General features: G+C 40.1%; 1 protein-coding gene across 2 annotated transcripts; it reads left to right on the top strand.

The window, feature by feature from the left end:
- The first annotated feature begins 616 nt into the window (after positions 1-616).
- On the top strand, positions 617-23,636 carry LOC124863813 (epithelial membrane protein 2-like). 2 transcript variants are annotated; one of them, XM_047358310.1, is made up of 5 exons: positions 617-725; positions 19,339-19,635; positions 19,725-19,833; positions 19,917-20,057; positions 21,831-23,636. In XM_047358310.1, the coding sequence occupies exons 2-5, from the start codon at positions 19,558-19,560 to the stop codon at positions 21,998-22,000; spliced, it is 498 nt and encodes a 165-aa protein (XP_047214266.1). In that variant the 5' UTR covers positions 617-725; positions 19,339-19,557; the 3' UTR covers positions 22,001-23,636. The 2 variants fall into 2 exon arrangements, with proteins under 2 accessions (XP_047214266.1, XP_047214267.1); XM_047358311.1 differs by lacking the exon at positions 617-725 and adding an exon at positions 1,638-1,753.
- The last annotated feature ends 1,815 nt before the right edge of the window (positions 23,637-25,451 follow it).

Here is a 25,451-nt window from a genome sequence, read left to right as displayed (position 1 = left end):
ACATAGACTCAGAGGAGCTGGGCACACTTTTTTATACGTATACATTTATGAAAATCATGTTTAATTTTTTATTTACTTCACATTCTACAAGATACAAATACCTCTATAATACATTACAATTTGTGGTTGTAACGTTGAAAATGTGAAAAACCTCAAGAGGAATGGATTTTTCAAGGCAGTCTATGTAGGATTACTATCATATTCCATTTTCTGAACCCTTATATCCTGCTCCTGATTGTTCATCCCCTTTTCATCTCTTTCATTTCCTCTTGTCTGCCTCTAACTGAACATTTCTCTTTTTCCCTTCTTTTCTCTTTCCACGTGAGAGGAAACGCTTTTCCCACAAAATCCTAAATACATTCACGCACACACTCAAATTTCCTAGAGCCACTCAATTTCTGTCCTACTGCTGTTAAGTCAAACCATCATTGGGTTTTTGTTCTCATATAGCCCTTTATGTACACACGCACAACTCGAGAGCCCAGCTCCAACCGCATACCACACCCTGCTTCAGGTCTCGAACCCTCCCACATGCACTCGCGACAGCCGGGGTCAGAGAGCGAGAGCCCATTGGACTTTTTTTGGGATGTTTTTGAGGAGGGGGGCTTCGAGTAAAGATTCCTGCTGTGTGTAACGTTTGGATGCGTTTTTCTTTCTCTAATCTTTCAATTTGTTTCTTTCCTGGAAACTTCACACCTATTTGCTTCCTCCACGGTCCAAACTCGGTAAGTACTAAAACTGAAATTGGTTATATTTGGTTAATTTAAATGTTGAACATAATTTTGTGTGAAAATTCTCAACATTCAAATAAAATGCAGAGTTATTGAAACTCTTTAGGAGAAGACTGTGCACTAAAACTAGTATTGGTAAAATGTATTGTTACTTTTAATCTCTTGAAAAGTCTCTTTCTGTTGTGTTTTGCCTGCGGATATTTTTACTGAGCTCATAACGCTGGGGATGGAAGGGGCGTTGTCTGTCTGTGTGTGTGTGTGTGTGTGTGACTTTTAGAGAAACGTAACCCAAAGTTTCTGGGTTGTGTATGAATGTTTGGTGCGTTGGGAAGGAAGTGAAATAGTCATGCTTTCTTTACTTCAGTTGATGCAGGAAATTTTTCTCCCAATAATTCAAAATAAAGGGAGACTTTTTTTTCTGTTCAAATTAGTTCCTTCAAAAAGTCATGATTTATGTTTATGGGACATTTAAAACAAAAGTTAACCAAAGTGCTAAAGTCATCATTAACCTAATCAGCAAAGATAAACTACAACAAAAACATTGAAATATACAATAACTCTTTAAAAACATGATACATGTGCAGGATAAAATATTATTTGATTCACGTATTGGGGCTCAAATAAGCATGCTCTTCTGTATAACTAGAAACAACTAAAATGCTGATTTCACTCCAATAGTTCAATGTCCTAATCATGGCCAACTGTGAAATGATCACCAGTGAAATGACTAGGGCATTCCACTGTTCAAATTAAATGGAGATTATAGTGAATTTGTGATATTTATATAAAAACATGAGCTTATATGAGTATTAATAAGCTATGTAAAAGTGCCATTTTATAATGAAATAGTTGTTGTAATGAGTCCCAATACATAACAGTGCGGTCTTTCATTTTTATGTCGCGGTAGAATACTTCTGCAGTCTGCCTCTACTCAGGGCGCCCTCTTGTGAACCCAACTACAAAGAAAGGAATTTTTACCTCTGAGACACTGGGGAACATTTCTTTAACCTGAATCAGAAAAGGTAATCTATGTAAAGCCACATGTTGCTTTAATGTCACATGATGTCGGTATAAGCTGGTATGAAACGCTCATGGAATGATTGCATTGAGTAAAAATAGCATGATGTTTCTTTGTCACTGCTACTTGCACTGATCGAACAATTGTGAATAAATCTAATCACTTTTATTTGACAGAAAGGTGGTTAGATATTTTTTTCTTCCTATTTCTGCTAATATAAAATAGTATATTGTTTGCTGCTGTTAAAATAATGTTATTATTATCGTTTATTTATTGTTATCAGGATTTTGTAACAGAAAAATTTGAATGAGCAACTAAATATAGTAGCAGAATTTTATACCTTTCTACTGTTCTGCTCTTCACAGAACAACATGCATCTAAGCTGATTATAGCTTATATATAAATTTTGTTGCGATTCAACCATTTGTGTACATGATAGTGGGGCGTACTGTGTGACGGTATATCGTGACTGTCTGTGTTTTTGTGACCAGAAATATTTCCAGCCACTGAATGTTGTTTTTGTAAGAAGAGTGAGAAGTGTAGGAACTCTTCTTTTAACCAGTCGGCCCGGAGTGTACAGCAACAGGTGTGGACTAAACTGGTCTCTCTAGCACTTTCTCTGGTATTTCATTAAAAGGTTTTTAAATTTTACAAATAGTATGAGTAAAACCTTTATTCATTTAAAATCACTAACTGTTGTATGTCTAGACATTTTTAACTTAAAGGTTTGGTCACAAATCCAGGCAAGTATTATGGAAACTTTGGTACACAGCTGTTGTTAGCATGCAGTAATGGAGAACTGGACATAATGTACTGAAAGGCAGAGATTGTGTAGAAAAAAAATATATATATTTTTGAATTTGGACCATTTAAGTCCAGATGTTCAGTTCATCACTGGCACTAAACAGGTGCATAATATAAGGGTGGTGATTTAAATCTGCAAGAAACACCCCAAACCTCTTAGTTACCATGGTTGAATGCATAGCTCAAGCAGTCAATGAAGATCAACACAAGAATCAGAATCCAGAAAAAAAAAAAAAAAACACTTCGCATATAGGTTAAAATTTATTTGCGTCTCACTGAAATATGTCAGTATTCAATCCCAATGGACCTGGTGGAAAAATCTTTGTTGGAAAGTGCAGTGGTAAGATATTTTCTGTACTTGGTCACATCTTAGGGAGTCTGAATCCACTTTTCTTTACAGAAACACTAAATCATGTAGGTTTCATGGCAGCCTACTGTCAACTAAAACCTTCAGCTTTCTCGAAGATTGTTCTGCAGAACTGAGGTCTAGAAACTGGCTAGGCCACTCCATGACATTTAGGTGCCTTTTCTTAAGCCACTCATTTGTTTCCTTAGTGCCATATTTTGTGTCTCTGTCATGCTGGTGGACCAATGCGCAAATTTTATTCAGCGTTTCTATTGAGATACAAGGTTGTCCAGAACTTTATGACACATTGCCCCCCAATGGGGCAAGAAAAGAAACAGCGACAGACCATAATATTTCCATTTCCAAGCTTGACTGTGTGGATGGCATTCTGTGGGTCATACTGTTTCTTAAATACTTTCTCCTTAGCCTTCTGGGAATTATTTTTGATATTTGGACAATTCAGATGGACCACTGCATGTGCCTTCTAAAACAGAGGTCTTCAAGATTTGAGTCCATTACATTGTACTGTGATTGGTGTTTGATGTGGTCCCAGCCAGCATGAGATCATTCGAAGCTTCACTTGTGTAGTTATGGGAAAATGTCTCATCTGTCCCTTTGTCATCCACACCCCATAAGACGAATCATTGTATATATCTTCCATCTCTGAATAATCACTCAAACAGATATTACAAGGTTCTTACTATTGGTCTTGAAGGTCTTTTTGGTAATGTACAAATCTACTATCTTGTCCAAGACATCCATTGGCATCTTTTTGCTTTTGTTTATGGTGGTGGGAGAAGACATTAAACAGCAAGATATGCAAACGTTGTAAGCTGTGCTGACATATATATTGCCACTGAACAAGTGTAGAGTATTATGGAGAAGAAGAAGAAATTCAGACAACAGGTAGATAATAAATAGATGGAGATTAAAGTAGAGATCTTCTTTCTGTCTCACTATGCCATTTGGAAGTCATTACTCAGGGCTGTCTCATAAGGAATGCATGAAAAAAGACACAGGCACATAACAGCCCTGTTGGCAATCAACATGAAGGAATTCCTATGTCAGAGGGAGGTCTAAGCAGAGGAGAAGAACAGTTGTGTGCCTTTAAGTGTGTGTGCATGGTTTTTTAAGCACCTTTTCAGTCATCTAGACATTAATGGCTACACACTACTCTGTTTAAAGCTGCAAAAATGCTGTGTTTCATTTACAGTGCAGATACAAGACTTACGATATTATTGGCCGCTGTTGTAGGAGGTAAAAAAAAAAAATTGAATTTGAGTTGAATAATTGTTTTAGCTGATTGACACTGTAGATTTTTAAGCAGTAGCAGGGATGTCAGGTTAAATAACTTCATGTTCCTCCATTCAATCACTGTATGTTAAATGTTAGCATCTAAACACACAACTTGCCTCATTGTGGCAGAAATCAGTACAAAAGAATGAAGCTCTGATTAAATTCCCATAACCTTTTGATAAGAAATAGATTTATAAAATGTTCTTACATGTTTGTTACTATGAATAAAAACGGAGATAAATTTTAAATAATAATTAATCCACTCTGGCTTGGCTCTTAGAAATACTTTATTCACACTTGGTCAACTGCTTGCAGTAAACTAAGTATACTGTAACAATTTTTTACCTCACCCAGTACCGTTTGCAGTGTACAAGAAGTTGAAGCCTAAATGGTACATGTCTTGTTTACTGTATAAACAATAAACATATGTTGTTTCCATCACCGTATTTCACATTAAGTCTTCCTAAAAAAAAAAAAGAGGTAAAACACCTTCAAAGATTGTTCATTTAGGTGCATTAATGGCATTTTTTTACTATTTTGCTGACATAGTTTTCAGTATTTTTTAAGTGCAAAACAATAGCAACTCCCTGAAAATAATTCAGTAGGGCTCTACAAGAGAGAACAACACTCTCCAGCATTATGTGTTTTTAAATTCTGCCCACCTTTAACAGAAAACCTAAATACGGAGAAGCCTGAGCTTTATTCCTACATTAAGAGTACTAATGAAGTATGGATACATGTGGAAATAAATATTTCACAGACCTGGATAAGTATGAAAAAAGAAAATTGAATTTCGAAAAATATTTTGATATTTAATCTTTCTATTCCCTGTCTCATTGTTTGTCCATAAATGTACAATAAACTTTTGTATTCACACTTAAAATATGCAAAAACGTATTGAGAACAGTGGAACCTGAGGTTAACATGAAAAATGTGTTGGAGCCATGTAAAGTTATAGCCTCAAAATTACTAAAATTGAAAGGAATTATATTTCTTCACTTAATGTATGTGTAATTTTTTTTATAGGACAGTCAAGTATGTTACAGAACATTTGGTCAAGAAATGGGGCCTATCCTGTTGCAATACCCTAAAAATACCTTAAAACTCCCCTAGAGAAAAGTATTTTACCATCTGTCATCCAGCTTGTGCTTGTGCTTATTACAGGCAAACGTATTATGGATTACAGGTATTACATTAGTTGTATCTATAACTCTTGCTCACATTCTGCAGTGTGTGTGTACATGCTTTCCTGTGCGCTTTTGTGTGTGCTTCCTAAACAAATCTGTATTTGTTTATGAGGTTTGGAGATGGGATGGGATGTGTCTTTTGCGTTTCCCTAACAATAAACTACAGCATGGCTGCCGATGTAAAGGTACCACTGCAGATTAAAAATTACTTGAATGTTGCAGTAGTTGCTGACTGTAACTCTAGTTTTGTGTATAGTAAAGCCTTCAGAGCTCTGAAGGTTAACATGTTGCTACACGCAGTAACAATAGAGTACTTATCTTGGGGACAAAAGTTTTAACCATGCTATTTTTGGACTTTAAAACATATATAACACTACTTTTACCAGCAAACCCATACTGCAAAGACCAGAAAAGCACACGAGTGACCAGTTCTTGAGCCAGTGAATTGGTGGTCTTTCTGGGTTCCCATGGTACAATGGCTGAACATATGTAGAACACATAATGGTGTTTTGTTATTACAAAACACCATTGCTGGTATTACATTAACATAGTAAAAAGTCAACCGCCATCTCAAAAACTATGGTTGTTGTGAAAAATTTGTATCTGGCTCCAGCTGCGGTTTTAGAAAGGAAACTTCTTGTTTGCAGTTTGACTTTACCAGAACACCTTAAAGCCTCCCTAAAACATTTTCTTCAGCATGTCAGTTTCATGGAGAGCACGAATACACTGTAAATAAATGATTAGTAAATATTTATTGCAGTACAAACAGTACTTTCAGATTCTGATTTTGCGTCCAGTGATACTGCAGTAATAATACATTTGTGATATATTGTGATAAATATAGCTGTAGTGCCGAGATGTTTCCCATTAACAGTGTCAGAGATCATAGTGTGGGAACAGCAGCTAGTGAGGTCCAAACCTGATTGCCAAAGAGAGGTGACTTCTCAGTCTGATTTTAGACCAAATGAGGAGTATGAGATTTTGATATTACTTTTGATATAGTTAAAACTTTCAATCAGTTGACAGTACTCTGAATGTTCAGAGTTCGTTCATTTCAAAATTTCCCTCAAGTAGTTTCATGTTTGTTTGCTTATGCTTCATTTCTTTGTTTCTTTCTTAATTATGATGTATTAGTGAGATCATTGATAGGTTAATTATTAATTCTGTGACTACTCCCAAACAAATAGTTTCATTTTGAACAGAAGTGCCAATGTGATGCTCAGACTAAATGTAATACATTTATAATACATTAACTGAATTTCCTTCTATAAACCACTGAAAATAAAAATAAGACTTACAATTCAAAATGAGGACTTGAATGTATTCAAGACAATATGCAAAATAAATATTTGGACATTAAGCCTCCTTTTATAGTGAAATGGAAGTATTTTACAGTAGTAAAGTTGTTCAGACACTGAAAGATATTCTTGATGTCTTTATACCTTGGTCACCCTTTTCCATAGCAAGAGTGAGATAAACGGAGAAGCAGACAGAAAAAAAAAGAGCTGGACACTGAGAGAGACGGGGGAGTGAGACTCAGCAGCCCAGTTAAGTCTGTGGCTTTGTGTTTTATGAAAGGAGTAAAAAAAGGACATTAAAAGTCAGCATTTTCCATCAGGCAAGGGAATCAGTCGACATGCTCACACAAACACACACACACAAACTTGCACTCAAACACAGAGTACCCCCGCCTCCTATTATAAGGCTGAGTGAAGATGAGGAATGGCTGCATGTGTGCTTGCTTATTATATGTGTTAGTGCGTTCAGGAAAGGTGGTTGGAGTTTATCTGTCCCTGTGGTTCCTTGTATTTGGTTCCACAAAGCCTGAAGTCAAAATTTCCAAGCATCAAATACAGTGGACACCTCCTCATGCAGAACACACTGAGTCAAGAAAATGTGCTGAAGTTAAAGTGGCTTACATTATAAAAGTCATCTTTATGATTGCGCATTTTTTCCTACTTCAGAATTTTCTTGTCTTTGTCTGCAAGTAGAGCGGGTCTTGTAAATAAATAGCTCTTTCAACAAGATATAAATCCACTTTTATTAGCTCCATAAACATTACTCTTACAGGGAAAAACATTATTCTACAAAAATCAGCTTTTCAAGCTATTATATTTTTTATTCTGTTTCCATTTTTTTTCTGTGACAGGACCAAATCTCTGACTTTTGCATGTAATTGTGCTGTGGGGTGTCTGCATAGACATCATCTGGTTGGCTGCTCTGTGAGTTTTTCACAGATGCAGTGCAACCATTGCAGTAAACCTAACAAACTGAATTTGTTACATTAGTTAAAATGACATGTGGTTTGTTTGGGTAGTGAAGGCCCATCTCTCATGGGCACACTGTGCCACTGTTTTACTGACATTATTATTTCAATTATTTCTGTGATAAACTCAAATAGGAAATATATGATAGATGATAAGTAATTGTGTGCTTTGCTTCTAGTCACCGAAGGAAACACTTTTCCACAAAAATATTCCCATTTAAAAAAATAATAATAAAATAATACTAAAAATCTTGCATGTGGTAACTAGCTATGTATATGTGCACATTTGTTTGTCAGAATGTTTTTCTGTTATTGCTGCTGTGCATCATACTAAAATAGCAAATTATTTAGTTTTTTGTTTTGTTTTTGAGGTTTTGTCTCAGCAAGGCTGCATATTTTAGTATGTCATCATGTTATGCGGAGTTCTCATTGTTAAGCATTAATTTAAATTGGTGTGTTGAACCAGTGAAACATTTAAAAAAAAGGGGTATTCAACACCAATCCTCCAGAACTTATCAGCAAGCTGATTTAATAACCAGGAATACAATTGAAATATGGAATACAGAAATTGACAGTTATAGATTAGAGAAAGAAATGAAGAGCCTGAGCTGGTTTGCTAGGGACCCGAGGTTTAGACCGGGGGTTTATGATAAAGGGTTCAAGCATTGAGCAGATAGGGGGATTACAGTGACATGCAAAATGCTAGAACAAGATAGGCTGCTGAGTTTCGAGAACTTGAAGACAAAATTTGGACTGGGTGATCATGATCAATATCGATATTTACAGATAAGAGACTACTATGAGAAAGAGGTAAAAACTAAAATAAGTACAATAATTGGAATATTTCTGAAGGCTTACAAGGGGAAGAAATGTAGAGCTACGGTATTTCGGTACTGTATCGGGGGTTGATTGGAGGCAGGGAAACATCTACTGCATATATTAAAGAAACATGGGAAAAGGAACTGCAGGAACATATAAGTGAGGAAGAATGGTTTAAAATCTGTAAAACGCAGTGTACAGCCACTTGCTCCAAAGTTTGGAGAGAATTCAATTGGAAAAATATAATCAGATTTTTTATAATCCCAAAAATTAGAAAGAGGACAGTAACAAGCTCTCAGCCATGCTGAAGACTCTGCAGTCAGATGGATGTGGGCCATACCCACATATTTTGGTCCTGTCGAAGGTTAATTGGATACTGGGATAACATATGTGTTATTTTGAAAAAAATACTCGGATATGAAATACCCAGATCATGTAAGGTACTCTATTTGGGGTGTCTTACACACGACATAATTCAAAAAGAAGATGAATACCTGGTATAAAACTCATTTTCTGCAACTAAGAAAGCCATCACAAGACTATGGTACAAAGACGAACCACCAACTGTGGAGCGGTGGCTGGGCATTGTGGAGGAGATTTATATGATGGAAAGACTCACTATAAACTGAGACTGCAAGAAGACCAGTTTGTTGAAAAATGGGAAAAATGGAGTGATTATAAAAACAAGAATGATACCACCTTCACAACAAGCCAAAATGAACATTGATACAGAACAAATGAATATGGATGTATATATGTTGATACCTCTCCACTGTAACTGTTTAAATAAACGTTCAATAAAAAATAAGTAAAAAAAAGGAACTTACCAGCAAACATGAATCAAATGAATGGTTCATGACTAGGTCTATGCAAAACTTGATGACATGTTGAGGAGGTAATTTAGCCATTTGATTCAGGTGTGTTGGACCAGGGGTCAATCTAAAGTTGAGGGCCAGTGCATCTTGAGGATTGGAGTTGGAGACCCCATGGAGTGACCTTTTAGGCTCAACACTGGACACTACAGATTATTTTAATGTTGAGTTCATGACAATATCATATTTTCTCTTTGAAACCAATGTTGCTCAGCATCACATTGAAAATGAAAGTGAGAGGTGAGACAATAGTTTATTGGTCTTTTTTGTCTCCTACAAATAAGACATGGTGTTCAAAAGGAACTGACACACAAGATGAGGGAATTAAAAGCTTAAAATTTACATAACCACGCCAAGTCATTGACATGCTTTTATGTCTGCTCTTTGTGTAGTTTGGACTGTTGAATCATTCCAACTGCTTTTTTTTCTTCTTTTTTTTAACTTTCTTGGTAAACCAAAAATATGTGTTTGTGTGTTTATGTTTGCAATGTTCTTCTCCTTACACTCCAATGGAAATCACTTTCTTCTCTTTCTGCCTCAACCCTTTCCCCCCTCTGTTCAGTGGGACTGACATAGCAGTTACAGATGCAACTTTGTGTGCGTGTGTGTTTGTGTGTCGGGTGTGTGTGTGTGTTTTGTGTGTAAAAGTTTATTTATTTCACCAAAGAATTCTCCAGCTGGTTAGATTAGACCTGGGTTCCAGAGGTGGATGTAGCCCTTCAGTTTGCCCTTTAGCTTGTCTGATTTGTGTGAGGCTGCACAGGGGTGGAGCTGGTAGCACTGTTGCCTTGCAGTAAGAAGGTCCTAGGTTCAAATTCGGGACTGTAGTCTTTCTCCATGGAGTTCGCATAATCTCCTTGAGCATACATGAGTTGCGCTGTGCCGGTCCATTGTGGTGAAGAGAGAGCTGAGCCGAAAAGCAAAGCTCTCAATTTACTGGTCGGTCTACGTTCCTACCCTCACCTATGGCCATGAACTTTGGGTCATGACCGAAAGAACGAGATCACGGATACAAGCGGCTGAAATGAGCTTCCTCCGTAGGGTGGCCGGGCACTCCCTTAGAGATAGGATGAGGAGCTTGGCCATCCGGGAGGGGCTCGGAGTAGAGCCGCTGCTCCTCCACATCGAGAGGAGCCAGTTGAGGTGGCTCGGGCATCTATACCGGATGCCTCCTGGACGCCTTCCTCGGGAGGTGTTCCAGGCACGTCCCACCGGGAGGAGGCCCAGGGGACGGCCCAGGACACGCTGGAGGGACTATGTCTCTCGGCTGGCCTGGGAACGCCTTGGGCTCCCCCTGGAGGAACTGGAGGAGGTGTCTGGAGAGAGGGACGTCTGGGCGTCTCTGCTGAGTCTGCTGCCCCCGCGACCCGGTCCTGGATAAGCGGAAGACGACGAACGAACGAACGAACATACATGAGTTTTCTGCGGGGACTCTGGCTTCCTTCCACAGTGCAAAAACATAACTGTTAGGTTAATTTATCTCTTCGAGATTGCCCTTAGGTATGAGTGTGTGTGCACGGATGTTTGTCCTATGTGCCTCAGTGTTGACCTGTGATGAGCTTGCATAATGGTTGTCTCGCCCATAGAGCACTGGAAGTAGATACCTGCTCTCCTGTGACCTTGTAAGGACATGCGAGTTTGGAAAATGAATGGTTGGAAGATTGTGTGACCCTAACAGGTTTTTAAAGAAATTAGGATAAAACAGGCGAATCAACTGATATAACTTATCTCTGAATTTTATCAATTGGTTTTATACATGTGCTGTCAGTGGGAGTTGGCACCTCCTACTTGCTGCTCCTGAGAACAGGAAGAGTATTTTAGGTGCTTTGTGAAGGACTGCACTGCATTTTATCCCACCCAAGAATTTAAATGATTTTCAGCTTTTTGATTGGTTAGGGGACAGTAGAAAAGGGGCATGCAGCATTCATGGAAGAACAGCCACTGGACACAGGACTATTAGAAACAGGACTAAATGAATGATTATATGGACCTCTGCAGACCTATATTTTACCCACCCTGTGTCCCCTTTTATTTGTGAATTATGCCCTCATGTACACATATGAAAAAATCCATTACTGCCTACACCATACCTACACATTCAGATGACTTAGTTTGAATGTGTCCCCACTGCCATTTTCAGGATAAATGCTGTTTCCCCTTCCCCCACCTCAAACAGGGAGGTCCTATTCTGCACCACATCCCACAGCCACATGCTCTGTTTGCACACGAAAACCATGGCTGGCTTCCTGTTGGTGGCGAGAGGTTGTTTTTATTGTAACTCTACTTTGGCAGACAAGACTAATTCCACTACTGTCTGGCTCTCTGTTTTTGAGTGTGTGTCTGAGTGAGCACACATGTGCCTTTTAAATGAGTTTGGGTCTCTGCCTCCACAGCTTCAAAGTGTTATTTCTATATGAGTAACAGAGTTTGATATGCAGTACAATACTCAGAAAGCAGACAGTAGGTGTAGTCTTGGTACTCATGTGGTCCTTATTCTATGGTCATGTAATGTTTTAATCAACCTATAAGCTTAAAGGAGAACTGTAAAAGTAGTTTATACAGATTTTGGAGTGTTCTACATTTACCAAAGTCAGTGAGCAATACTTACAGAGCATAAAGGGAAGGTTAAAGCCTCACAGTTAGATATTAAAACACATACAAGAACTTCCTATATTGATAATGATAGTAATCAGGGTGCCCTTTGGCAAGGTTTTTGGAAAAAAAATACTTTATTTAGTCATTTTTATTACATGCGATGGTACAACTTGGTATTTTTTGGTTTTCTGTTGTAAGTATTGACACTTCACTCCATTTCATTTCATTTATTTCTGGCATTACTTTGACAAAGTTTTCAATCGAGCCAAACCGATACTATAGGGTGAACACTGGACAGGAAACACTGGACGTTATTCCTATCAGATATGAACGTCAACAGTTTTTTGCATAGCTCAGCCCATTTCAGTTCCTTCTTTCCTAGGGTCGTTTCAATGTCTGGCATAAAATTTACAGCATAAATGACAGCTCTCTCATGTCATTGTAAATGTATGTATGTAAAAAAAGTAATAATAATTCCCCATGACCTTTTTTATGGTTTGTTACACAACAATCACAAACCTTGATATATTTTGTTGCATTTTTAATGTAATAGACCAGTGGTCCCCCCCCACCCCCCCGGGTTGCGGACCAAGGGTATGGAGGACTAAAGGGACAAATTAAATAAATTACTTTTTCATGACATAAATACATGTGAATGTCCGATGAAATAAATAAAGTCAGTCAGTCATTTTCTACTGCTTATTCCATAGTGGGTCGCAGGGGAGCTGGTGCCTCCAGCAGTCCAGCAGTCTATGGGCGAGAGGCGGGGTACACCCTGGACAGGTCGCCAGTCCATCACAGGGCAACACACAAACAACCATGCACACACTCATTCATACACCTAAGGGCAATTTAGAGTTACCAATTAACCTAACAGGCATGTTTTTGGACTGTGGGAGGAAGCCGGAGTACCCGGTGAGAACCCACGCATGCACGGGGAGAACATGCAAACTCAATGCAGAAAGACCCCCGGCCGGGAATCGAACACAGGATTCCCGGCCAGGCTGCACGGTGGCGCAGTTGGTAGCACTGTTGCCTTGCAGCAAGAAGGTCCTGGGTTCAAAATAAATAAATGTACCATGAAATATCCCATTAAATAATATATGATGAATATAAATAATCAAATGTCATTTTGGATAAATAAGTTAAAGTTAAATTTAAAAATACATAGAATTATGTAAAAATTATAAAGTGTGTAAAATATATGTATTTTTAGGGGGCCGCCTGTCTCTGGCACCGTTATTTAGGAAATTTGTATTTGTATCTAGCCCTTTCAATCTTTTACTCCAAATAAAAACCAGCTTCTTCAAACTTCTTACAGAGCAGTGTTCAAGCCGTACTCGTCATACTCGTACTCATACTCGTCGTACTTGTACTCGTACTTGTCGTCTTCCGCTTATCCGGGACTGGGTCGCAGGGGCAGCAGACTCAGCGGAGACACCCAGACGTCCCTCACCCCAGACACCTCCTCCAGCTCCTCCAGAGGAAGCCAAGGTGTTCCCAGGCCAGCCGAGAGACATAGTCCCTCCAGCGTGTCCTGGGCCGTCACCTGGGCCTCCTCCCGATGGGACGTGCCTGGAACACCTCCCGAGGAAGGCGTCCAGGAGGCATCCGGTATAGATGCCCGAGCCACCTCAACTGGCTCCTGTCGATGTGGAGAAGCAGCGGCTCTACTCCGAGCCCCTCCCGGATTGCCGAGCTCCTCCACCCTATCTCTAAGGGTGTGCCCGGCCACCCTATGGAGGAAGCTCATTTCAGTCACTTGTATCAGGGATCTCGTTCTTTCGGTCATGACCCAAAGTTCATGGCCATAGGTGAGGGTAGGAACGTAGACAGACCGGTAAATCGAGAGCTTAGCTTTTCAGCTCAGCTCTCTCTTCACCACAACGGACCGGCACAGTGCCCCCATTACTGCGGCAGCCGCACCGATCCGTCTGTCGATCTCCCGCTCCATTCTTCCCTCACTCGTGAACAAGACCCCGAGATACTTAAACTCCTCCACTTGAGGCAGGAACTCCCCTCCAACCTGAAGACGACAAGCCACCCTTTTCCAGTCAAGAACCATGGCCTCGGACTCGGAGGAGCTGATCCTCTTCCCAGCCGCTTCACACTCGGCTGTGAACCACCCCAGCGCATGCTGTAGGTCTTGGCTAGAGGGAGCCAGCAGGACCACGTCATCTGCAAAAAGAAGAGACGAAATCCTCTGGTCCCCAAACCAGACCGCCTCCGGCCCTTGGCTGCGCCTAGAAATCCTGACCATAAAAGTTATGAACAGGACCAGTGACCAAGGGCAGCCCTGCAAGAGTCAAACATGCACCGGGAACAGGTCCGACTTAGTGCCGGCAATGCAAACCAACCTCCTGCTCCGTTTGTACAGAGACCGGATGGCCTCTAATAAAGGGCCCCCGACTCCATACCCCTGGAGCACCCCACTGGGCATCACGAGGGACACAGTCGAATGCCTTCTCCAGGTCCACAAAACACATGTAGACCAGTTGGCAAACCCTCATGACCCCTCGAGTACTCTGTAGAGGGTATAGAGCTGGTCCAGTGTTCCACGGCCGGGACAAAAACCACACTGCTCCTCCTGAAGCCGAGGTGCGACTATCGGCCACCAGACTCTCCTCTCCAATACTCTGGCGTAGGCCTTACCAGGGAGGCTGAGGAGTGTGATCCCCCTGTAGTTGGAACACACCCTCCGGTCCCCCTTCTTGGACCACCACCCCAGTGTGCCAGTCCAGAGGCACTGTCCCCGACCTCCACGCAATGTTGAAGAGGCGTTTCATCCCATCCCATTTCCATGACAGCCCCACAACATCCAGAGACTTGAGATACTCAGGGCGCATCTCATCCATCCCGAAGCCCTGCCACCGCGGAGCTTTTTAACCACCTCGGTGACTTCAGCCTGGGTGATGAAAGAGTCCATCCCCGAGTCCCCAGCCTCTGTTTCCACCAGGGAATGCGTGATGGCAGGATTGAGGAGATTGGAAGAAGTACTCCTTCCACCGCCCGATAATGTCCCCAGTTGAGGTAAGCAGCCTACCACCCCCACTGTAAACAGTGTTGGCGAAGCACTGCTTCCCCCTCCTGAGGCGGCGGACGGTTTGCCAGAATCACTTCGAGGCCAACCAGTAGTCCTTCTCCATGGCCTCAGCGAACTCCTTCCAGGCCCGTGTTTTTGCCTCTGCCACCGCCCAGGCCGCGGCACGCTTGGCCTCATGGTACCCGTCAGCCGCCTCAGGAGTCCCACAAGCCAACCATAGCCGATAGGACTCCTTCTTCAGCTTGACAGCGTCCCTTACTGCCGGTGTCCACCACCAGGTTCGGGGATTGCCGTTGCGACAGGCACCGCAGACCTTACGACCGCACCTACGGGCAGCAGCATCAACAATAGATGCGGAGAACATGGTCCACTCAGACTCTATGTCTGATCAAAGCTCTCCTGGGGATGGGAGTTGAATATATACCTGGCCAAGGGCTCTGCTAGACATTCCCAGCAGACCCTCACTATGCGCTTGGGCCGGTCAAGTCTGTCCGGCTTTCTCCTCCTCCAGCGGATCCAGCTCACCACCAGGTGGTGATAAGTGGACAGCTCAGCCCCTCTCTTCACCCGAGTGTCCAAAACATGCGGCCGAAGGTCTGATGATACGACAACAAAGTCGATCATTGACCTCCTGCCTAGGGTGTCATGGTACCAAGTGCACTGATGGACACCCTTATGTTTGAACATGCTGTTCATTATGGACAATCCGTGACTAGCACAGAAGTCCAACAACAAAACACCCCTCGGATTCAGATCGGGGATGCCATTCCTCCCAATCACGCCTCTTCAGGTGTCACTGTCGTTTCCCACGTGGGCGTTGAAGTCCCCCAGCAGAATAATGGAGTCCCCGGGAGGGGCACTATCCAGCACCCCCGACAGGGACGCCAAGAAGGCCGGGTATTCCGCACTATTGCTCGGCCCATTGGCCGAAACGACAGAGATCTGTCCCCAACCCGAAGGTGCAGGGATGCGACCCTCTCATCCACTGGGGTAAACCCCAACACGAGACGGCTGAGCTGGGGGCAACAAGCAAACCCATCCCTGTGGGCCACTCCCGAATAGAGTCCAGCCCCTCTCGAGGAAATGGGTTCCAGAGCCCACGCTGTGCATGGAGGCGAGCCCGACTATTTTTAGTCAATATCTCTCGACCTCCCGCACAAGCTCAGGCTCCTCCCCCCCCAGCGAGGTGACATTCCACGTCCCTAGAGCCAGCCTAAGCATCCGGGGAGGTCTCCACCTTCGTCCGCCACCCAATCCTCTTTGCACTGGTCCCTCACGGTTCCCCCTGCAGGTGTTGGGCCCACTGGGGGATGGCCTCACGTCTCTTGTTCGGGCTTGGCCTGGCTGGGTCCCGTGAGGAGCAACCCAGCCGCCAGGCGCTCTCCGACAAGTCCTGACCCCAGGCCTGGCTCCAGGGTGGGACCCCGGTTCCGCCGTACCGGGCGACGTCACGTGCCTCGATTTTGTAGTCGTCATGAGGGGTTCTTGAACCATTCTTTGTCTGACCCATCACCTAGAGCCTGTTTGCCATGGGAGACCCTACCAGGGGCATTCAAGCCCCAGACAACATAGCCTCTAGGATCATTCGAGCACTCAAACCCCTCCACCACGTTAAGGTGGCGGTTCAAGGAGGGGAGTGTTCAAGCCATCATTCAAAAATAGAAAGAGATGCAAATGCAATCTTACCAAGATATGTGCTGTTGATATTTATCAGATAAGCTGTCAATAGCCGAATGTCAACCCAGGAAGAGCTGTGTAGCTCAGGTGGGAGAATCTGGACAACTATTAGATACGTATTTTTCAAATCTGCCCTTTATTTGAGAATGTCATAAGCACTCCTATATAAAGTTGACCACAAGCAGTTAAGGGGACACAGCAAAGTTGGAACAACTTTTTGGCCTGTATGTAAAAATAATATGTGTGGAGGGTATATGTCTGGTCATTACCCTGAGGACATCTTTGATGTGGTGAAACAGGGTGATAGTAGCAGCATGGTGTGGGCGTGCTTTTCTTTAGCAGATACAAAAAAGCTGATCAGAGTTGTAGGAAAGATGGATAAAGCAAATTAGAGGGCAATCCTGGCAGACATTTTGTGAAAAACTGCAAAAGATTGAGACTGGGGATGAGGTTCAAATTCCAGCTGGACAACAGCCCTATAGCTAGAGACAGAGCTACTATGGAATGGTTTAGAGCATATTCACTATCTAGAATGGCCCAGTCAAAATTCAGATCTGAATCCAATTGAGAATCTGTGCAAAGACTTGAAAATGTTTGTTCACGAATACTGTCCATCTAACTCTACTGAGTGTAAGCAATTTCATAAAGAAGCAAATATTTCAGTCAGTAGATGTGCAAAGCTGGTAGAGACATATTCTATTAACCTTGCAGCTATAGGTGCAATAAAATGAGTAAAATGAGGTTCTACAAAAATATTCACTGACGGGGCTGACTACAAATGCAGTTTTACGATTTTTGTTTGTTAAAAAAAAAAGGAAATCTGTGTGTAGTTTTCTTTATAATTCATAATTATTCTATATTTTGTGTTGGTCTTTCACATAAAGACAATGTTGTTAATGTGACAAATGTGAAAAAGTTAGAAGTTGTATTAATTATTTTGTAAAGTACTATAATATTTTATGAATGCTAAAATAATTTTTTGGCTTCATTACTACTGTATTTTCTTGCACATTTATAACTAAAAAATGCAGAGAATTAAGATCTAAATGGCTGATAACATGTTATTCAGAGGGTCTCACAGTTGTTCGGACAGAATTCTATGTTTGAAGTTTCTGCTTCAGTCAACAAGGCATTGTCTGAATTAAGGCCTTGAAAGAAACACTCCCACTCATTGCAGATGTATACACTAACAAGCATAGCATCTCAGACAGCCTCGGAGGCAGACACAACACAAACATTTCTCTGTAATTTGAAGGGAGACTTTAAGACAATTATGTTTCTGTTTTATTACCACTGCATTTTTCTCAGAGGTTTTGGTAATGCTGTATGTTGGGTATTGGCTCCAGATGTGTTGAAAGCTATACCCAGTATACACATTAATGGTGCTTTCTTCACCTCTCATTTAGTTTAGACTTACACATTTAGAAAATAAATAATGGTTGAATTTATACTTATCTTCCATCTCTAAGAAAAATGTAATTCCTTTCAAGAGTTTCTCATGACTTGTTAGATGTTGTAAGAGTGCAGCTTGCTGTGAGAATCTGTATTTCACAGTTCTTGATCTTACAACAAAGATATTAATCTTGTGTTTACAGATGATATACAGGTCCTTCTCAAAAAATTAGCATATTGTGATAAAGTTAATTATTTTCCATAATGTCATGATGAAAATTTAACATTCATATATTTTAGATTCATGGCACACTAACTGAAATATTTCAGGTCTTTTATTGTCTTAATACGGATGATTTTGGCATACAGCTCATGAAAACCCAAAATTCCTATCTCACAAAATTAGCAAATCATTAAAAGGGTCTCTAAACGAGCTATGAACCTAATCATCTGAATCAACGAGTTAACTCTAAACACCTGCAAAAGATTCCTGAGGCCTTTAAAACTCCCAGCCTGGTTCATCACTCAAAACCCCAATCATGGGTAAGACTGCCGACCTGACTGCTGTCCAGAAGGCCACTATTGACACCCTCAAGCAAGAGGGTAAGACACAGAAAGAAATTTCTGAACGAATAGGCTGTTCCCAGAGTGCTGTATCAAGGCACCTCAGTGGGAAGTCTGTGGGAAGGAAAAAGTGTGGCAGAAAACGCTGCACAACGGGAAGAGGTGACCAGACCCTGAGGAAGATTGTGGAGAAGGGCCGATTCCAGACCTTGGGGGACCTGCGGAAGCAGTGGACTGAGTCTGGAGTAGAAACATCCAGAGCCACCGTGTACAGGCGTGTGCAGGAAATGGGCTACAGGTGCCGCATTCCCCAGGTCAAGCCACTTTTGAACCAGAAACAGCAGCAGAAGCGCCTGACCTGGGCTACAGAGAAGCAGCACTGGACTGTTGCGTTTTGAGTGCATAACTGTACATGGTTATTTGAAGGTTGACGTTTTTTGTATTAAAAACACTTTTCTTTTATTGGTCGGATGAAATATGCCAATTTTGTGAGATAGAAATTTTGGGTTTTCATGAGCTGTATGCCGAAATCATCCGTATTAAGACAATAAAAGACCTGAAATATTTCAGTTAGTGTGCAATGAATCTAAAATATATGAATGTTAAATTTTCATCATGACATTATGGAAAATAATGAACTTTATCACAATATGCTAATATTTTGAGAAGGACCTGTACTGTGTAACAAATACATTACTCTAATTTATTTTTCTTTTCTCATGTGACAGACTTTGATCCAGTCTTAACCGCCACCCTGCAGCCCAGCCTGTCTGACCTAAAGCACCAATATTCAGAAGCAGCCCTACCCAAAGCATCAACATACATTTTACAGTTTACAGCCAGTGTAAAAACCGACCAGCTCCTGGAGCAACCTGTAGGCCATCTGCCTGCTGTAAACCAAAAAGAGAGATACACTTTGAACTAGTGGGTCAGACTACAAGGGAGCCATGTTAATCATCTTAGCCTTCATCATCCTCTTTCACCTTGCTGCAGCCATACTGCTCTTTGTTGCTACAATTCACAATGTAAGCACACATTAATTGTATGTACGCCTCCACACACAGTGTTTCAAGATATGCTCTTAATTGTGTCAACTTATCCCTCCCTGGTAAAGGCGTGGTGGGTGGTGTCACCACCTGGACGTGATGTAATCTATGCTGACTTGTGGTACTCCTGTAATGCCACCTGCTACCCCGTGGAGAACAGCCACTCTGTTGAAGCTGGTAAGATGAAAAAATAACTCTGTGTTCCTTACATGTTTGCACTGTGTTTGCATTTAAAACTCATTTTCATTTTTTTTCCTCAGCTTATTTACAGGCAGTTCAGGCTACTATCATCCTGGCGACCATTTTGTGCTGTGTCAGCTTCTTTGTCTTCATGCTTCAGCTGTTCAGCATCAAACAGGGGGAGAGATTCATTTTCGCAGCTATTATCCAGTTGCTTGCTTGTAGGTAAAACACACATGCAATCACTTCACGAATGTGATGTTGTCATCTGATATTGGGTATTGTTACCATAAAAACAAGATCATGTTCATGATCTCTTATGACAAGATCTCGTGATAATAAAATGAAAAAATGCGATCTCTCACATGTCAGAATTTTATTGATCAGTGGATATAAGGTGCTATATAGGGTTAATAGCAACGATATTTATTAAAATTAACCCACATTTTCCTGTCATTTTTTCTATTCCATCGTTACAATTTCCCCACCATATTTGGTGAACATTTGATCAAAATCTACTCTAGTAGAGGTAACTGAGTAAATGTAAGTAGTTACTACCCACCTCTGGATGTGGAAGCATGTTGTACAGCAGTAAACAGTGATCTGATCATTCAGACTGTATTTTATTCAACCAGGATGCATGTTAATATCAAGTCTGAATGGGACCTAGTCAAATCTGTATTGGAATATTCTACAGTAATTAGGCTCTTCAAAATAAAGTTTGTGATGTGTAAAAAAACACAAAACATAAAGATTCTTAGTTTTCCCCAAAATACAACTAAAATCTCCTCTTGACCTTGTTCTTGTGACCCTATCATGCATTGTCTCACCTTGTGGCTGTATTGCTATACCCCTAGTTAAAAACTAAATAAATAGCAAGCATAATTTGAACCCTTAAATGTACTTACAATGTTACCAACTCACTTAGTGACAAAGTAACATTAAAAATATATACCCAACACAATTGACTCTGAAAGAAGTGAGCTGACAAATAATATAAAAAGCCCTCCAATATCCAATTTATAGCATTTTATGTTTGCAAATGATGTTATTCCTTTGGCTAATTTCAAAGTTGGATTTGTGATGCTTCATCATAGGTCTGTTGTATGCAGGACTGCTGATGTGTACAATTTCCAGTGATTTACTCCTCCTCTCTTATTCACAAAGCCGACATCTCCTTTCTTATCCACATATAAGTCAAGTTCTTCCATGGTATAATAGCGTCCTCTCTGCAAACGTAGAAACTGTATAGAAACATACGTGTTCCAATTTGCATAGTGGCTTGAAAAACGTTTCATATTCTTTGAACTTTTACCCTTTTTCTCACATTTCACAATTCTTTTAATTATGATCTCATGTGATACACCAGCACAAAGTAGTGCATAATTGTGAAAGGGAAGAGAAACGTGATGTTGTTTTCATAATGTTTTACTAATAAAAAGCTAAAAAGTGTACTATACATTTGTATTTAGCACCTTTAATCTAATATCCCTAATTAAAATCCAGCACAATGAATTGCCTTAAGGAGTAGATAAGGATAGAATTGTCTAGTGTGTAGAAATTACGCATTATTTGTCACTATAAATACAGGTGGTTGTCGTCTGACAAAAAGTGGAAAAGTTCAAGGAGTGTGAGTACTTTTGCAAGGCACTTTATGCCAGGATTCCTACCTTATATCATGAGTAAAATAATGTAGAAATGCACAAGAAGATGTGGCAAAGTGGTCAAATAAAGAGACAAATTCAAGAAAAAAAGATATAATTTACTGCTAAGTAAAAAAAACAAAAAAACACTGATGCAGTTTGTTATTAGTTACTTAGGGTTAGGGTTATCCTAACACTTTAGGATTTAAAAGACTGAATATCTTTGTCTTTTTAAAAAATATATATATTTGATTTTCTTTCAGTAAATTTGAGCAACAGTAAATGCATCCTGAATATTCACTAAATGTGTCTGGCTAACTTGGATCTTTCGCCTTTATCTCTTCCTTCCAGCTCTATGTGTGATGATCTCTGTGTCCATCTACACAGCTGAGAACAAGAACTTCCATGTGCTCAGTCTCAGACAAGGCTCCTATGGTTCCTCTTATACTGTGGCATGGGTTAGCTTTCCCATGACTCTCATCAGCGGCCTTATGTACTTGGTGCTCAGGAAACGTAAATAGAAGAGACAGGCAAGTCACAACATAGTTAGGATTTTTGGACATAAATGGCTAACAACAACGGGGCATTTACATCTTTTATTTCTAGCCCTCAGGTTTTAGTATTGACATCAAGGAAAACCATTGCAGAATATCTAGTCACAAGTTCAGAACTGGTTGAATACCCTGTCAGCAATGTGTGTATTCATAAGCCCTTTGCTAACACATTGTGTCCTTCGTCCTTTCTGTTGCCTGCCAGTTTCATAAATTTTTATAAAAAGAAAAGTGTAAAAGATTCTGTGACTGTTACAGCACCTAGAAAGAGTCCAATAAGGTCAGTAAAACTCTACAGCATTTGTTTGTACATTTTTGAAGTGTGTGTTTAGCTCACTTTAGATTTTAGCAGTAGAAATAAATAAGATACATTAATAAAAGCATAAGAGAAGTGTAGGGAAATTATATTAAAAGTGTCACGTGTATGATTATGACGCTTGGTTTGCATTCATTTAATGCTAATTGGTGTATCAATGGTGAAAGAGAAACCGATGATATAACGTGTTATTTAGGATTAAAATTGAACAAAACAGACAAACTTGAAATATAAATGAATATATTCTTTGTTACTGACTTTTGTCATAGCTTCTCTGTAAAGCTATTTATTGTTATAAACCACTGTTTATCTTGTATTTTTAATCAGGTGACTAAAGATGTTTGAAGTAATAAACGTTTGCCGTATTTTCCCTTCTGGTCAAGCTGTTGTCTGTTCCGTACTGGAACAATATAATTCATACATGCTTAATAACGAATGCATTTTTCAGTCTCGGTCTTGCCTGTCATGTTTGAAAAATTTATAGAGATCAATCAGAAAATCCTTGAAAATAAATGTTAACTTGGCCTTCGATGATTAATTGTGCTAATTTGCTATACAAATATTGAATGGAGTTTAAAGTCTAAAATAAAGAGGACTTAGGGAATAGACATGCAAATGATTATGCTCTGCTATCTCTAGCTGATACTTTAAAATGAATAGAATACCAGATTATAGGGGATGATTGTGAATTCCTGTTTTATTTCTACATATATGTCAAAATTACAGCAAATTTTAGCACTGTGGTCAACATTTGCCTTTTATCTCCTCATTTAAGATAATAAAGCCTAATTAGAAGTGACCTACCTTTTTCACAAGTCATCTTATGGTATCACTTACTGTACTGGAATCACAATAAAGAAATCAGCATTTTTCACCTACAAAGGCTTTTTTGAAGTATTAACTCTACATTGGTTGAATATTTTGCATTGTTCTATTTAATTTTTTAAGAGCTTATATTCAACACATGTTTTTTTCACTGTATATATTATTTGTTTTGTTTTATCACCTGTAAATGTTTAGTACTGTTTTTTGTTTTTAATCCAGCTTTTTTCACGCTATTGTCATTGACCTCAGCTGCAACATCTCTGCCAGCTTCAGTCATTTGTCGGACATCATACTGTTTTTATCTGTCACATTTCATAAAACTTAAGATTGTTGCTGGCTTCTGACACTAAGTGGACTGTTAGGGAACTGCAACATTTAATACAAGATACAGAAATTTGCCCTTCATCTTTTCAATATAAATTTTAATAAATGTTAATGTGAGTATTAAAATGATAATGCATTTTCCCTTGCCCTCCAATTTCTTGTCTGTCTTGGTTTGAACACCTGGATTACATTACAACTACATGCCAAACAGAAAGTGGCAAAAAGGAAGCAAGACTCCAGCTGATCATTTGGCAGTTAGAATCTGAATGAACAAAACTCACATGTGGGCCTCCTCAAGGTTCTGTTTTTGGGCTTTCAGTGTTTGAAAGCTCAGACTATGTAGTTCTACAGCATATATTACCATACCTATGCTGATGACACATTAGTCTGTAACTCTGTTTCACATCTTATAGTCACAGCAATGAGTGTGTCCATAACATCGAGTGGATGGGTCAGAATTTCCCCCAGCCTAATGTGAAAAAGTCAAGTAATTGGTTTTGATCCTAAAAATGCAAGGCTTGAGATCAGCACTCAACTAGACTCAATGACACTAAACAATGCAGCCGAAGCCAGATTCCCTGGGGCACTTATGGATTCAAACATACAGGAACAACAACCACTTAAAGGCGTATGCTGAATCAACCAGTTATTAAAAACAGTTAGTATTAATGATGCTTTTTTAAAACAGGACAAAGAAATCTGGTCCATATTTTTCCAGTACTTTATATCAGTAGCTTAGATTCTGTGCCTTTATAGGTTTCTGTAAACATATCAGTCAAGCAGCTGCAGCTTATCCAAACCAACAGCAGGGAAATGGATCATATACTGCTAGTACTTAAATCAGTGCACTGGCTCTTTCTGGGTGAGTGTATTTGGGCTTGAATACATATCGGAGATACTTGAAAGGTTTAAACAGCGTTGACTGCTTACATCATCAGAGACATGAGGACTTGCTATAATCGGAATTTTAATACCATTTCTCTTACTGTTTTCTCCTTTTAGTAAATATGTTTGTATTACCTTGAGTAGAAATTGCACCAAAGAAAGTGCCTTGCCTTGATCATCAAACCCAGTGAGAAACAACATAAAAAGAATGAAAATAATGAGACTTCGTTTTGCCGGGGGCTCAGAGTAAAGTGGCTGTGTTGTGACTTGAGCAATGGAGGACCCCAGAATGCAGACGAGCAGGCAGCATGACGGTAAGTGAAGAAACGTTAATTAACAAAACCTCTCTCACAAGACCAGGCATGAACAAAACAATAAACGGGCAGGCAAGACAGGCATGGCATGATCCGAACAACAAGACATGAGCATGATCTGAGAAATGTTTCCGCAATGAATAACTGAACAGGTGTGTATATATGGAGTGTGAACCAGGTGGAGCAAGGAGACAGATTGGCTTGGAGCAGGTGAACCAGATAAAGTTAATTGACAGGACAAAACATGGCTTGAGCAGAACGAAAATCCAAGGATGCAAACTAAAAGAAACATAACCAGAAAAACATGAAACTAAAGCATAACCAGATCCAAAAACCAAACTTGACAAAACATGACCAGAAAATAAAGAGAAACAAGATTCAAAACTTCAACTGTGAAATAAGACCAACAAAACCCCAAAACACCCACAAATCATAATAGGCTGCACCTTTGCATCAACATTAGCCTGTTGAGACAGTTTAACATACAGTAAGGATGTCCTCTGAGAGACATGTCTCATAAACACATAAGGAAAAACCAAGGGAAACCCCTCAGAGCTGTAGGAGCTGTGGAGAGGAACGTTTGAGAATCTCTGTTCAGACTGTTGTTCTCATATTACACTCAAAATAAGTAGTGGAACAGTTTAACTATGTTTTTAGGAATATGTTTTTCAGGGTTTTTTTAAATGAAAAAATGACAATAGCAGTAATATTAATATTAGCAATAAATTTATTGATTTTATTTTAATTGTTAAAGATG

This window comes from Girardinichthys multiradiatus, chromosome Y, assembly GCF_021462225.1.
Source record: "Girardinichthys multiradiatus isolate DD_20200921_A chromosome Y, DD_fGirMul_XY1, whole genome shotgun sequence".
Lineage (NCBI taxonomy): Eukaryota > Metazoa > Chordata > Actinopteri > Cyprinodontiformes > Goodeidae > Girardinichthys > Girardinichthys multiradiatus.
Note: the sequence above shows the minus strand (reverse complement) of the source record. Positions and strands in the feature narration are given on the sequence as shown.